At 43.2% G+C, this 15,952-nt stretch overlaps 1 protein-coding gene across 4 annotated transcripts in view; it reads left to right on the top strand.

Annotated features, from left to right (window-relative positions):
• Nckap5 (NCK associated protein 5) overlaps window positions 1-15,952 on the top strand; it is a 698,576-nt gene that overhangs the window by 501,683 nt on the left and 180,941 nt on the right. For all 4 annotated transcript variants that reach the window (XM_055602004.1, XM_055601990.1, XM_055601996.1 and 1 more), the window contains exon 7: window positions 14,900-14,968. In XM_055602004.1, coding sequence (XP_055457979.1) covers window positions 14,900-14,968 — 69 coding nt within the window. The remainder of the gene's footprint in view (window positions 1-14,899; window positions 14,969-15,952) is intronic.

Raw genomic sequence — 15,952 nt, 5'->3', positions numbered from 1 at the left:
GAAAGAAAGAAAGAAAGAAAGAAAGAAAGAAAGAAAGAAAGAAAGAAAGAAGGAGTACTAGTGAACATACACACAGCTACAAGTGCACATGTGTGAATGTACATGCGGAGGCCGGAGGATAACCATGGGCGTCAGTCCTTAGTTGTCATCCACGTTTCTGAGACAGGGTCTCACAGTGGCCTGGAACAATCCGAGTAATCTAGACTGGTTACCCCAGGAAGCCCCAGGGATCCACCTGTTTCTACTTTCCACGTGCCATGATCATCAGATTACATCACATGCCCCACTTTCCTTACAAGGGTTTTAGGATCAAGCTCAGGTCCTCATACTACCCCCAGCCAAAGGTACCCCCCAGCTTTCGACCTGTTTATTCTGCAACACGCTGTTATTATCTAGAAAGTTGAAGCTCAAAAAACAAGCAACCAAAAATGTACCAAAAGCAAAAGCAAAAAGAAAATGTCATAATGTGTTATGTTTACAGTTGTGCGTGGCAGCTATTTTGGGTACATGTCCCCAGTCTACACGTAGGTGGAATGGGCAGAAACACAAAAGTAGATAGTCTGGTTTTCTTTTTTACCTGATGACAATCAGATCTACTCCTCCTGCTTTGTTATTTTACTGACTAACAACCACAAGTAAAACATGGAGGCTGGGGAGATGGCATTCTCAGTTAAAATGCTTGCTATACAAGCAAAAAGACTTAGAAAGGCCAAGCATGTGTTCATTATCCTAGCACTGTGGAGTGAGAAATAGGAGGGTTCCTGTAATTCACTGGCCAGCCAGCCTAGCCACGTTGTTGAGCTCTAGGTTCAGTGAGAGGTTGTGTCCCAGAAAATAAGGCCAAGAGGACTGACGAAGACGCTTGCCATTGGCCATTGGATTCCACACATGTCTACATAAATGCACACATACATACACAAATGCACACAGAAACGTACACAAACACAAAGCCATACACACCCACCCCGCCACCTACACACACACTAAGTATCTGGCAGATCATCATTTCTTAATCTGCAAAAGTATACAGTCTGGCTTAATTTCCCAACCATTAATAACCACAAGTTTAGAAATCCATTAAAGTTTAAGGTGTCATGCAATTTCTGACATTTACATCTATGCATGCGTAGAAGTAAGTGCATGTCTATGGCAACCCTCCTAGAGCACATTGTCATAAAGTCTAGACAGGTTTGCGGATCAGTATGAGGTAAGGAGAATACTGCAGTCATATTATAGCGTTCTTAACTTTTCCTGGGGAGAATCAGCAAGCCTCTCTTCACCTTAGGTAAGCCACCGCCAACAGACCAAAGTAGAGGGTCCACCGAAACCTAATTTGATGAACCAACAAGTGTATTTTTTTAATTTTTATCTTTTTACAGTAATTACATTATATTTGCTTTGTATTTCCACTGTAATCTCCTCCTTCATTCCCTTCCAATCCAACTCTCCCTCCCTTATCTTCTCCCATGCCCCTCTCCAAGTCCACTGATAGGGGAGGTCCACCTCCCCTTCCATCCAACCCTAGCTTATCAGATCCAACAAAGGTACATTCATGGATGTTTTTTTTAATAGAACACAAACCAAGGGGTCACTAATTATAAGAGCTTAGGTGGCCCCAAACAGCTATGTCTCTTCAAATTTCTGCTCCATTATGGGTTGATGATTTTATAGACGCTGCATCAGAGTAAGTCCAGTTTCCAGCCGGTTTCCTGGTTCCAGTATAGTCAAGCATTTTCCAAGATCACTTGAGGCTAAAGGAGGGAAGGAAAGAGTAATAGTTAGATGTCAGGTGAGGGTCCTGTGACCCTCCCTTTCTCTGTCTACTAAGGAGACAGTGATTCCATAATTCCATCACTATTACCACAGACCTTCTACCTCTGTAGTGTTCTGCTTAGATTAATTAGTTACCATGGCTACTAGGCCAAGGGACTCTCTAAACTAGAGGTGGGATGATCGTGTTGTGCCATACAGCAACAAGTGGATAGGGGACCAGAGCTGCTAGCGCACAGTCAACAGCTCACAGCACAGCTTTCCAAAATAATGAGCCAACCTGAAACGTCAGGGCGCCACAGTCGAGAAGCCCTAGTACAGATGTGTGTATACCTCTGTTAAATGCAGTTGCTGAACACAAACTCTCTCTCATTATGCACAAGAGTTCCTCATGTTTAATTTGTTCTCAGTAGATCAACAAGACATTGTTTTCCCAGCCATCTGTTGAGACTGAAATAAGCTTTACTGTTCTCTGCCTGACATTTCATCCACATTTGTCTTAATGAGACTTCACTCTGGTTTGGGGACTCTCCTCTCTGATCAACAGATTGCCTTCAAGTCTGGTTGAGACAAGGAAGCTTGGCTTATGGCTTCTAGTGGAAGTTGGCTTAACACCCTGACTCAGAGAACAGAACAATATGCATTATCTCTGTTCAGTCCTTTGTAAAATGTATAACTAGTGTATGGGTTGAAGTGTGATTCTCTCTGTTATTGGTTCAGATTCTGTAGCTACTTACCACTAGACAATTGCTCTATAAATTCATAAAAACCCAAGATATCTGTGTGTGTGTGTGTGTGTGTGTGTGTGTGTGTGTGTAGGCCTTGTCTTTTGTTAGATCATGAATGTGTATATGGAAGCCTGAGGACAATCTCCATTGTCATTTGTCAGAAGCTTCCCATCATTTTATTTTATTATTTTTATTGTTGGATGTTTAATACATGCATACAGCATATTTTGATCAACTCTGCCCAACTCTGTCCCCTCCCCCACTCCCCCCCATCCTCCTCACACTTTTCCATCTCAACTTCATATACTCTTTTAAAAAAATCTATTAAATCCTCTTAATATTCCCAGTATATGCAAAGGTATAGGGCCATCTTATGAAGAATAGGTAGCTTTTCAGGGGCCATCCCTGTTGAAAACTGACTTTCTATCCAGCAGCTCCTTAGCTGGGAGTGGATCACTGTGAGCCCCAATCTGCTCAGTGCTAGGATTTTGGCTGTCATAATCTTGTGCAGATCCTGAGCATACAGACACAGCTTCTGTGAGTTTATATGTGTAATGCCTGTCCTGTCCTGAAAACACTGTTTTGCAGAAGTCCTCCACAATCCAGCCTTACAATTTTTCTGTGCCTTCTGTGATGATGCCTGAGCCTTGGGAATAGGGGGAGATAGAGATGTCCCATTTGACCTCTTATTCTCTGCACATTGACCATGTGTGAGTCTCTGAATTAGTGCCCAACTGCTCCGAAAACAAGCTTCTTCAGTGAAGGTTGATAGCTGCACTTAACTATGCCTTAACACTCATAAGATCCTGGGGAACTTTAATAATGTGTTAATTTGGCAGAATAGTAGTAATAAAGTCTCCTCTGGGGCTTATAATGTACCTAGCCCTCAGTTCTTAATAGTACCAGAAATGAGTTCTGTCTTGTGAAGTGGGCCTTAAATCCAATCAGAAAGTGACTGGTTCTTCTTATGACACTTGTGCCACTATGACACGAGTGGGCATATATTGCCAGGCCTCCTTGTTGTAGCCTGTTATGTTCACAGCAACTTAAGACTGTTTATTTCTTCTCTCCCCTAGTAAAATGAATAGTGCCTTCCAGTGCTGTGATAGTTAATTAATAAGGGTGAAGCTTTCAGGTCAGTCAGTACCACTCTGATTTCCCCATGTTCTATGATTCAAGCATGTGGTACCTTCATGAGTAGGCTCTTACCATCAAATTCTGAAGGGTAACCAAAACCCACCCTGCCACCAGGGCTTCTATTTGATATCTGTGGTGTCTGGTAGGGGTGTTGTCCCCTCATCCTAGGGTAAGTCTATTTAATCCTTTTTATATGTGTGCATGTATGTGTTTTAGGAAGCTTCTCTAAGTGGCCTTTTCAGAGGTCTTCAGTGTTGGTTATTCCTCCTTATATCTCCTTATCTATGTTTATCTTCTTTATTGAGACAGCGTCTCTCACTGAGTCTAGATTTTGCCAATTTGCTTAATCTAGCCAGATTCAAGAATCCCCAGAGATCCATTTGTCTCCATGTTCTCAGTCACAGGACACAAGCATTTACCACTACAATTGGCATCTTATGTGGGCTCTGGGGAGCAAACTGGGTCTTTATGCTTGCGCAGCAAGCACTTTAACAACCATGCTATTTACCTAGCCAACAAGATACCTGGTATTTATAGCTGAAAAAGATTTGTGATCTGCAATGATCTAGAGTTACTATAAAATGATCCAGGCTATAGCTTAGTGGTAGAGCACTTGTCTGCCACACACAAGATCCTGGCTTTTATCCTCAGCACCAAACATTTGGGATGAGGGGTTGGAAGAAGACATTTTGGAGTATCTTCTGCCTGGCTTGTCAGAAGTTGTGGATTGTCCATTATATACTGGGTGAGGTCAGTTGACCTTGTGGGGGGTGCTCTCGTCTTCATGTATCTGATACTAGTATCGAGCCAATGTCAGGTAAGTATCTGATATCTACCAGAACTCTCTCCATTGGGACAGTTTTCCTTTTATATGGATAAAGAGTCTTTGTAGGGCACACTCAGCTTTGGCATCTGTAGGCTGGGCAGGATTTCTCACCTTTGCAAGACTTTGCAGCTTGCACCCAATGGGGTGGCCACTCTTCTGGTTGGAAATGTCTTCCAAGGGCCCTGGGAGCATGCGAAGCTGCCCGAGGACTGGTCAGAGGACAATGGAAGGTCTGTCTTCATCCTTTGACAATGTCCTAGCTATCAATCACCCTGAAAGGTACAGCTGTGACGTGAAGTAGCCCACCAGCACTTCAGACTTGACCCCTTCTCTGACCTCAGGCTTATACCTATACAATCCAGGGTTATTATCACCTGACAGCACATGGTCTTGGTCACTGAAGCTTAATAAATAAAAAGAGTGTTCACAGATGTTTAGTAGAGTAAATTAGGGAAGACTATCAAAATAATGTTGTGGTTTTTTTTCCCCTAGAGGTAGCTAGGAATAACATATAGAATTCATATATGTCTTTGAGTCTTCTAAAATTCAAATAAAATAAGGAACTGGAGAAAGAAAAAGTAAACAATTATAAGAAAAACAAAAAAGCCTAAAGCCAAAACACAGTGAAGTGAGTTGGGCAGTGGCATATAATCACCAATAGCTGAGCTGTAACTATATGTTCCTGGCTACTTCATCCCACACCAAAAAACTGGGAAATGTTCATAAACTACTAAAATATCACTGAAAAGCTCACTCTCTTATCAAACTGTGCTTAACTGAGACATCATTTGTGTATAACGCCTTAGTAAACGTTGCTCGGTAAATACATGGTATGCACCTTGATTCAATGCCATCTTGGTAGAATTGTGTGTAATTCAACTGAAAACTCTTTAATATGATTGATGGCTGCCAGCCTCCCAACCTGTCTGTTTGTTGTTGCACCTGCTCGGAGCTGTACACTGAGGTATTTTTTTCTTCTTTGATCTAACTCTCAGTGAGGATTCTCATCACCCTTCCCCTCAATCCTATCATCTCCTGCTCCAACCTTCCAAAGTACCTGCCAGCTTCCACCCACTCCTCACACAAAGCCACCGGGGAAGTGTTCAAAGCTAGAGTGAATGAGAGGAATGAGCATTATATACAGATTTTAACTCTCCTCATCCCACAGGTTGCAAAACCATTCCTGCTGCCTGCAAATCCTGTCTAGAGAAGTAGGCATCACCCACTCCTTTTAACTCTTGGACATCTAAACCTAAAGTGTGGGTTCTGACAGAAAATGCATTTCACTGAGCTCTCATAGTCAAACATTTTAAAATATGGGATGCTAAGACATTTACTATATGGCTTGGAGTAGTTGTGATTTCATTAGAACTCTACGGTGTAAAGAAAGTCAGTGAACTTTTCAGAGCCTTCTCTTGCTCATGTGTTAAATGAGGACAACATCAGTTACCCCATTTGTAGTGTGTTGGGAGTAGTAAGAGAGAGACAGTGTATCATCTACTGCTGAACATGGCGAAAGGCCAACAGTACTCAAATGTCATTAGTATCTGTTGACTGTTATCACCACCATCATCATTGTCTATAGACCCTTACGCTTCCCAGTTAAAACTACTCCCAAGGCGCTGGCTTCAACTAGACCTACATTTCCAGCTGCTGGCCTGGCATCTGACAGAGGTTACTGTTAAGTTTCATATACGTGAAACTGAACTAGTGGCTACTTCCTCAAATATTCCTTTTTGGGTGTATCATAATAATTTCTCTGTGGTAGCCATATCATATTTAGGTGTTTGATTGTTGTTTTTAATTCCAGTGAAGAAAGTTGATGATTGCAAAGGACAGGCCAAGCCAGGGGATTTTCAGTTTCACCTAAGGGCATGGAGACTAAATGACACTCCCATGACACTGAAGTTGGAAAGCAGTGCTTGTCTGTGTACCCCTTGGCTACTTCTGCTTGCTCCTATTGGAGGCATGCAGAAATGGGGAGCTGGGCAGAGGGCAGGCTTCTGGTGACCCACGCTGTCCATCTGCTGTACTTCCTGCAAGAGCACTGGTCCCGTGTGTGCGTGTGTGGAGGGGGTAAGACACCAAGGACTGGGCCATATAATCAGATTAAAATACAACTCTACCTGTTTTCAATAGAAATTCTTAAGCCATGGGTCATTATTCTTCCCTGGAGCAGGTAGTGTCCCAGTGAGGCTTGGGAAGCCCTAAACAATACAGTTCTATGAAAACAGGTAGACACTGGAAAGAGCAAGGGTTGGTGTCAGTGCAAGCATCTCCAGGCATTCTGTGCAGGGTGGTAACCACAGTGTTGAGGTCCTCTCATCTCTAAGAGTGGGAGGTGGGCACAGTAAACATCAAAGTGCTTTCTTCCTTAAAGGTATCTGACAGTTCTCTTTCTTCCTATGCTCTCCGCTTCTATTAAATATTCTGTCACCTTCCCTGAGATTCAGAATGTCACTTCATGCCATTCTTTGTTCTCAGCCCTGCTCCTTCCAAGCACTGGCTAAGTGCTGATGGATCTGTTGTGACTTCTTTCATGTCTACCTTCCTCTTCTCCGCTATTTGATTCTAGAGATGCTATAACCTTGATAAGAACATTGTAATTCTCAATCCCCTTGTTGTCTCTTCCAATCCCCCTTTGTGTCTCATACTAGAGTAAATTCCTAAAGATGCTCATTTAATCATTTAATCATGTACCTGTGACAGCGTCTGGCTTTATCCATCTTCACCTCTAACATGTCTCTCCTTTGCACCTCTGCTATAGAGGTACTGCCCTGTCCAAGTACACCATGGCCCTTCTAGAACACTCCCTGGGCCTCTGTAGAGCTTTGTGACAATGTTTTTTCTTTAAAGAGAAAAGGAGCTGGCAACAAGCGCTTACACTTCCCTGCTTTTTATATTAAACGATTTACTTACACATGGTGTATGTGTGAAAGAATGGGTAAGGGTAGATGCAGGCACGCCACACCATGCATGCACATAGCAGTCAGAGGATAACTATTTAAATTAATTCTCCCCTCCATCATAGCAGTCCCAGTTCAACAGGCTCGATGAGCCATTGTTTTACTGTTCTTTCCATTTTGTGAATAAAAAAAGAATAATAACATGACAAAAGGCACCTTGGTAGAAGAAAGGGTTTAGTTCAGCTTACAGGTAACCACTCATCACTGCAGGGAAACAAAGAGAGAGTAGCTCAAGTCAGGACTTGAAGCAGTCACCGTGGAAATGTTCCTCACTGGCTTGTGTCTTCTAGCTCTACTCATTCAGCTTTCTTACACAGCCTGAGGACCACCTGCCCAGGAGGTGGCACTGCCTACAACACACTGGGCCCTTCTTCATTAATATATATATATATATATATGTCTCCCCACATGTCCTCAGGCCAATTGCGTCCAGGAAAGCCTTAAGTTGAAATCCTCTCTTCCAATGAGTCTAGTTAGTTAGTGTTGAGCTGACAATAAAACCAGTCAGTATAACCATCTTGTCTGACCCATCCTAGGACTTCTTAGTGAGTGTGTATGTATAAGAAATCTCTTTATAGAAGAGTACATAAAATATAAATTTACAGTCAAATGACAGACCAAAAAAAAAAAATGGGTATGTGTGACTACATCAGCAAATGAAATAGAGTGGCCCAGAAATGTCCAGGGACTCCTTTCCTTTTGAGCCTTTAGATATAATTATTAACATATCTATGAGAACTCACCCCCAGGGCAAAAATATACTCACAGCTTGTTTTATGCTGTGTGTTTGTTTTCAGAGAATTTTAGAGCCCCCATATTCTTGGCATATAACTGAAAAGCAGAGCCTGCACCTGGCCCAGGGATACACCTGCTGGAGAGGTGACTGGATGGGTGAACTGTTTCATAGCTACAGCTTGGGGAGAACTGTGAAATCTGCAGTGCAGTGTTCTTTTCTTCCACCTTATAACATGAGAGAAATGTGATCACAAGTAAATCCTAAGTCTAATAAGAAAGATGGCTGGATAGGATTGGAAGGTAAATGAAATACTTTGTCTGTCCCAGATGATCCCCTTAGCTAAGCAAAACTACTCCGTTTCTAGCATTGAAATGCTATGATTAAAGACTGACTGCCTGTCTCTTCATATGCAAATCTGCTCAGGGCATCTTTCATTTGCATTTGTCTATAAATGTAGTAGTGGGTACCTTGAAAGTAAGTACCTTTCGACATCTACAAGTTTGCTATGAAGAACTAAAATCTTGTTAGAAAACAAAACAAACAAACAAACAAACAGAACGGGGCTGGAGAGATGTTTGTAAAAGCACTTGCTGCTATTGTGGAGGACCTGAGTTTGGTTCCCAGCACCCACATCAGTCAGCTCACAATTGCCGGTAGCTCTCCTCCAGGGGATGTCCAGGGACCTTCTTCTGGCCTCCACATGTACTTAAGTTTGTGTGTGTGGAGATACACACCCACACCCACAGATAAATTAAAATAAGAACCAGAATTTTTACAAATGAAACCTCAAACTTACAGAGATCAGTATAATTTGGCATCATGGATACACCCCCTGAGTGGAAAATCCTGCCAGGAGTAAAATCTAGCAGAAGCTTTTAATCGCTGTAAAAGATAACGCTGAACCCAAGCATCCACCAGCAACATGTACTTGAAGGTTCTAATTGAGTCCTCTGGGTATCCTGACTTCATCGCATATTTAAAATGAAACATGATGTGTTCTAATTTCTATAATTCTCAGTAATGATGCCTACATGTTCCCCTTCTTTTCTCTTTATCATTTCCCAACTCATCTGTATAAACATCTACTCTTTCTTTAAATCACACTTAATTAAGAGGGTTTTCTGTTTCTTTACACATTGTCTCCAGTTGGAAGTGGGTTAATCCCAAATACCTAATATATCTGAATGGATTAAAGTGAATCATGAGTTCAAGATCATTTTTGCTTCCCGGGTATAATTGTTAAAATCCTCATCTCCTGGGATGTGTGGGATTACATCAATTAAATCATGTCTCTGTAGCTGAGCACAGTGGCGTAAATGTGACTGCATTCGCCAGCACCCTCTCTGTATTTAATTTGCTAGGCCGTAATGGATTGTCGGAACAGTAAATGTGAGGCAGGTAACGTAAACCGTAATGACGGTAATTATCTGAATGGATCGATCATTGTGTTATCACAATGTGATGTGGGGAGAGGCGAGATGCAGGCGAGAGGCATCCCATATAAATTCTCATTTTCTATTTTATTTCCTTGCATGCTTTTCTCCAAGATAGCTAAAGTGAGAGGAGGTAAACTGGCCGCCTCTGCCTCCTTGCTCTCTTTCCAGTCTCTGTAGTAATGTCAACAGATCCCATCCAAAACAACTTTTCCCCAAAAGAAGCAGTCATCTTACGGATTTGGAATTCCAGCACTGGCCCTTGTAATTCCTTATACCTTAAGCTTTGAAGATGAAGTTGTTTCAGTTGATTTGTATCCTTTGGTGTGTGCATGTGTGTGTGTTTATGCCTGTGCATTGTGTGTGAAAATGTCTGTGCATGTGTCAGCCTCAGGTACCAGGCCTGATGTACAACCCACCTTGGTTTAGATTCAGAGTCTCTCTTATGGGTCAGGAACTGGCTGAGGAGGCTGGGCTGGCTGCTCAGCAAGCTCTAGGAATGCACTGTCTCTTCCTCCCTAGTAATGGGATTCCAGATGCGTGCCACCATGCTCAACTTTCAGAGTTTCCAGGGTTGAACTCGGTCCTTGTGCTTATGTAGCAAGCACTTTATAGACCAAATTGTCTCTCTCAGATTTGTTCATTAAAGAACTGTAAAGCCAGGAAGTTGCTGAAAGTCCTAAAGGTTAGATACCCTAGCATCATCTAAATGGCTGCAGCAGAACTAAACTGTCCTCCTATGTGGGCTCGGGAACAGGACAGAGTGGTTTTGTTACCTGTTCCTGAAGCAAGCTCAACAAAACAGAAGTGAAGCAAGCCTAGAAGGAAAGAGCAGCAAGGTGGAGAAAACATCCATTTTCATACTGCTATTTGATGGTTACCAGGAGAGGAAGAATCCTTTTTCTTTAGTTGGGGATGGCTGCGGGTTGGTTACCCAGACCCAACTAAATGATCTTATAGCTATGCACTGTTTGCACTACTAACTATGCATGGCAGGTAATTAAGAGCCTGGAAGTTGAGAAGGAGATACGTTGGGGAAAGAGGAAAGGGTTAGGGGAATAGAAGCAGGGTGGATATAATCAAGACAGTGGCAGGGAACTTCTGTAGCTGCTTGGTAAAGACAGGGCCCTCGATTCAATCTGAAAGAGAGGGGTGAGGAGGAGAAGGAAGAAGAGGAAGATAGAATTGTGTATATGACATTTTTAAGGACAAATTGATTAATAGTTTGTATTAAGAATATTAATAAAAATCAATTGTTAATAATATTAATATTATCAACATAGCTATATAATAAAATATTGTATACAATCAATAATATTAATAAATATCATTAATAATAAAGAGAAATGAAATAATATGATACTCATACCTTTCTCATTGGGAAAACCAAAGAACTCAATTTCAAGTTGCCTTAAGTGAAAAGTTGTTTCTAGGATCCCACAGAAGTACTGCCACAGCCTGTGGCCAGGGAGGATGGCAGAGGAAGGCCTGTGAGAAAAATCACCCGAGAAAGAGAAATCCCGGAGTCCCACTGTTAGCTCTGGCACTGAAGAATGTGCTATGCTGGCTGAGAGGTAGGGCTCCAAAGGGCTGATACATGTTGCTTTCTCAGGAAAATGACATGTGCAAGGAGAATGAGGCAAGAGGAAGTGTGAGTTAGAGACGTTGTTAGAAAGGGGAAAGAGGAGAGGGGGTTTCAAGATACTCTGGAAATAATGGAAAATATAACACTCACCCCTATCAATCATTAGCCATTAAAGGGGTAGAGTAAGGGACCGAGGATCGTTGAAGGGAAAGGAGACGGTTCAGTCAGTAAAATGCCTGCCGTGCATGCATGAGGGCTTGACTCAGATTCCCAACACCCATATAAAATTTTTCTACATGGCTGCACATCCCTGTGACTTGAGCGCTGGGGAGGAGGAACAGAAGGCTGCTGGGGCGTAGTAACAAGCCTGACTGAATTCATGAGCTGCAGGTATGTTGAGAGACCCTTTCTCAAAACAATAAAGTGGAGAATGACTGAGAAGACATGACATCAACCTCCAGCCTCCAGATGCCTAGGCACACATGGGAAGGTGCATGGGCACTCAAACAAAGCACACATGTGAAGGTGCATGGGCACTCAAACAAAGCACACATGTGAAGGTGCACAGACCATCAAAGCACACATGTAAGGGTGCAGGGACATTCAATCCAAGGCACACATGTGAAGGCACATAGATACTCACCAATCAGACAGTCAATCCCAGGATCCTACCTGAAGGTAAAGTAGAATGACTGCATCTGATTTCCTGGAAAGAATAATACGAGAAGGGTAAAAAGCACGCCTAAATATGTAATGATGAGATCATCCTGAGTGAGCTGTCCCAGAAGCAGAAAGACACACACAGTATATACTCACTCATATAGACATATAACATAGGATAAACCTACTAAATCTGTACATCTAAAGAAACTGATCAAGAGAGAGGACCCTGACTAAAATGCTCAATCCCCATCCCGAAAGGCAAAGAGGATGGACATCAGAAGAAGAAAACAGGAAACAACCTAGGAACCTGCCATACAGGGCCTCTGACAGGCTCTGCCCTGCAGACTATCAAAGCAGATGCTGAGACTTATGGCCAACTGTTGGGCAGTGTGCATGGAATCTTATGAAAGAATTGAGAAACAGTAAGATGTGGAGAGGACAGGAACTCCACAAGGTGAGCAACAGAACCAGGAAACTTGAACACACAGAACTTCCCAGAGACTCATACTCCAACCAAGTACCATGCATGGAGATAACCTAGAACCCCTGCACAGATGTAGCCCATGGCAATTCAGTGTCCAAGTGGGTTACATAGTAATGGGAAGAGGGACTGCCTCTGACATAATCTGATTGGCCTGCTCTTTGATCACCTCCCCCTGAGGGGGGAGCAGTCTTACCAGGCCACAGAAGAGGACAAAGCAGCCACTCCTGATGAGATCTGATAGACTAAGATCAGAAGGAAGGAGAGGAGGGCCCCCCCCATCAGTGGACTTGGGGAGGGGCATGCGTGGAGAAGAGGGAGGGAAGGTGGGATGGGGAGGGGAGGAGGGAAGGGCTTATGGGGGGATGCAAAGTGAATAAAATATAATTAATAAAATAAAATTAAAAAAATATGTAATGATGAAAGGGGCGAAGGCTGCTGTTTTAAAGAGGCATTAAAAGCCTGAAAAGAGGTGGGCAGAAAGGGAGTATTGAAGGAGGGAGTCTCAGTGTAGCTTTGACTTCTGGAATCATGCTAATATTTATCACGTGCAGAACAATAAAGTGAACTCACAAAGAGGGGAAATTAAATTTGAACAGTCTCAGAAAAAAAAAAATGAATTGCCTAACAGCCACTGGATGGGAGAGCTGAGAACTGACCTGGTCACCTTGGAGCAGAGAATTTCCATTAATACCTTTACTCTGAATAAAGAACATATCCTCACCTCTCCTTAGCTCAGATTTTCATGGTATAACAGTTTTCTGTGCACTGTGGGGGTGGAACAAACCAGGAAATACTCTGAGCCCAGTTCTCACTACAGAAAATGGATGCTAGAGATAGGAAGGGAAGAAGGTGAGGAGGGAGGAAGGAGGTAAGGGGTCCATGGGAAGAAAATGGAGGAGAAGGTGAAGTGAATACAAGGGGTAAGAGTTGATGGGAAGAGAAGAAGAGAAAGGAAAGGAAGGGAAGGAGGGCTGGGAGGGGAGAGAGTCACAATCATACACACAGGAGGGATTCAGATCAAAGGTTACTGGGTATTAACAGGAACTACGGACTAGGAAAACATTCTGAAGGGCATCATCAGTCCAAGGCTGAAACTGAAATAAGGAGTGTGGCCATATTACCATAGTGCACAAATGTATTTCAGGAAATCGATAACCAGCCTGTAGTTGTGCACAAGAACATCTTAACTTACGTAAGGGACAAATGGAGTCGTGTCTGAGGCCTGCATTCATGATGGAGGAAAGAGATGAGAAGGAAAGAGAGTGAGTGGGAAAGAGAGATGTGGATAAATGCTGACTCGTGATGTGAGGGAGCATGTGTGGGAGGGCTATGTGGTCCTTGAAAATTGGGGCACCTAGACACAAGCAAACCTTGTGGAGCAGATGGAGAGAGCCTGTAAGGAAACACCCTGACCTGGTACCATTTCAAAGCCTGGCGCGCTCTTCAAATTGGCTAAGAGTGCTCCTTCCCCCACCAGTTAGGAGACTGGGGGACATCTCTGACACAGACTCTGTTGCCTGCTTTCTGATCACTTCCCCTGATGGGACTGTCCTCCCAGGCCACAGGGGAGGAAGACACCTCAGTCCTCATGTGAGTAGATGAGCTGTGGTGGCTGAGTAGCAAGGCTCCCATATTCTCAGGAATAGAGGAGGGGGATTTGGGAGGGAGGGTCAGACTGAGGGGAGAGGAGGGAGGGGCCTAAGACTGAAATGTAAATTGAATTAATTAATAAAAATGAAAAACAAAACAAAACAAAACAAAAAGAGTGCTCCTTCCAGGGCTGAGAGGTGGCTCAGTCGGTTTAGTGGTTTTTTGGGGCAAACATAAGGAGCTGAGTTTGATCCCCATAACTCACCCATGTAAAAACCCCGGCATGCTGCTGCCTTGACATTCTCACCATAATAAAACTGTGTCGAACTATGAGCAAGACACTAAAACAAACAAAAAACCAAACCTTCTTCCCCTGGAGGTTTGTTGAATTGTTTTGTCACAGCAATAGTGAAGGAACCCAACATAGCCTATCAGCATCCTGTGCCACTGCCTTCAGGGGCATGAAAGCTGTAATCAGAGGGAGCAGGGGGAGAGAGATCCATAGGATGATTCGAGGTGTGTCTGCTCCTTGTCATATGTTCCAGAGTCATTGGTTGGCACCCTGAGTTAAAAGCTTTACCTGAGATTCATTTTTTTGTGACCTTAACAATTATTAAGCTGTGGGACTACGCCAGGTATTAATGTGGTAGATTTAGGCGTTTCTTACATTTTCATAGCATAAGATAAATACAGGCATCCTTCTGTGGAGCACTCATGCATACAGCCCTGATTTGATTTTCTGCTTGTTCGGAATATCAAGTTCTGACTTCCTGGAATCATAATGTGTTCTCTGAGTGAGCCTGTGAGAGAGGAATCATCCCTGCAATACTTATGATAGTACTTAGAGCAAACCTGTCAAAGGTACTTCTAAGAGATTGCCCAGGGTCCTGGGGAGGTATAGTTAGCAACCATGTTGAATGAGTTGTCACATAACACAACGTTTCGTTGATTTATGGGTGTTATTTCTGTCTCTTACTGCAGGCAGAGAATTCAGCCCTGGTACTGGAAAATGAGAATCAAAGAGAACAGTATGAGAGATGTCTTGATGAGGTAAGACTACGTAAGAGGGCAGGGAAGGGTCTGGGCTTGTTAAGGATCTTAATCTAGACCAAGGACATATGAATCCATGCTCTACAAAATTGTAATGTTTTCCCCAACAAAGGTTGTAAACAGATGACCACTGACAAGTATTGGTCTTAGTGTCTCCCTTCCTCCTCTGTCTCCCTTCCCCCACGACTGTGCCCTCTACATCTCTCTTTTTTAATCTCACTTTTCTTTCCTCCCTCCCTTCTCTGCCCTCTCTCCCCTTTCTCCTTTATTCTCCTTTTCCTGCTCTGTGTGTCTTCTTTCCCTTTTTCCTTTATCCCTCTCTCTGCCTCTTTTTTTCTCTTTCTTTCCTGTATGGGTATCTCCTCTCCCTATCCCCCTTCCTTCTTTCTGCTGCCTCTCCTTTTTCCTTTCCTTCTCCTCCCTTCCCTCTCTCTCTTTTCTTTTCTCCTTCCCTCTGTCTCTCCCTCTTTTATCTCTTTCTCTCTGTACTCTCCCACTCTCTCTTTTGCCTGCCTCTCCTCCATAATGTTCATAGGGCCTCTTGATTCCTTTGGGTAATTATCTTCCATCCTTGCACATACTTAGGGTATGATTCACTGTTTGATCAATTCCTTCTGTCCAAGACGTGTGATCCTTGGCCCTGAATGAGAAAGAGCCACATCTGGGCACGATTTGTGTACAATTGGATGCATTCTCAGAGAAGTGAATTGTTGATAGTGTGGGTGGGGACAGCATTCACAGTTGACAGCCAGAAGGGGAAAATCAGCAGACTGAGCACAAGGCAAAAAGAAAAAGGGAAGTCAGGAAGAAAAATTTGAGCGCAATGGAAGAAGACTGGAGCCCCACACGAGTAAACTCAATAAATATTATCTGATAATGATGGCGAGATGAGGACGAAAATGGTGGGTGTTAGCATGACTGGTTGGGGTGGGGGCGGGGAAGAACTGAAGCCTGCTCAGGCCCTCATCCTCCACTGCCCCTCTT

Source organism: Psammomys obesus, unplaced genomic scaffold (genome assembly GCF_907164565.1).
Source record: "Psammomys obesus unplaced genomic scaffold, mPsaObe1.curated_primary_1811, whole genome shotgun sequence".
NCBI lineage: Eukaryota > Metazoa > Chordata > Mammalia > Rodentia > Muridae > Psammomys > Psammomys obesus.
The sequence above is the reverse complement of the archived record's forward strand: the minus strand, read 5'-3'. Positions and strand labels throughout refer to the sequence as shown.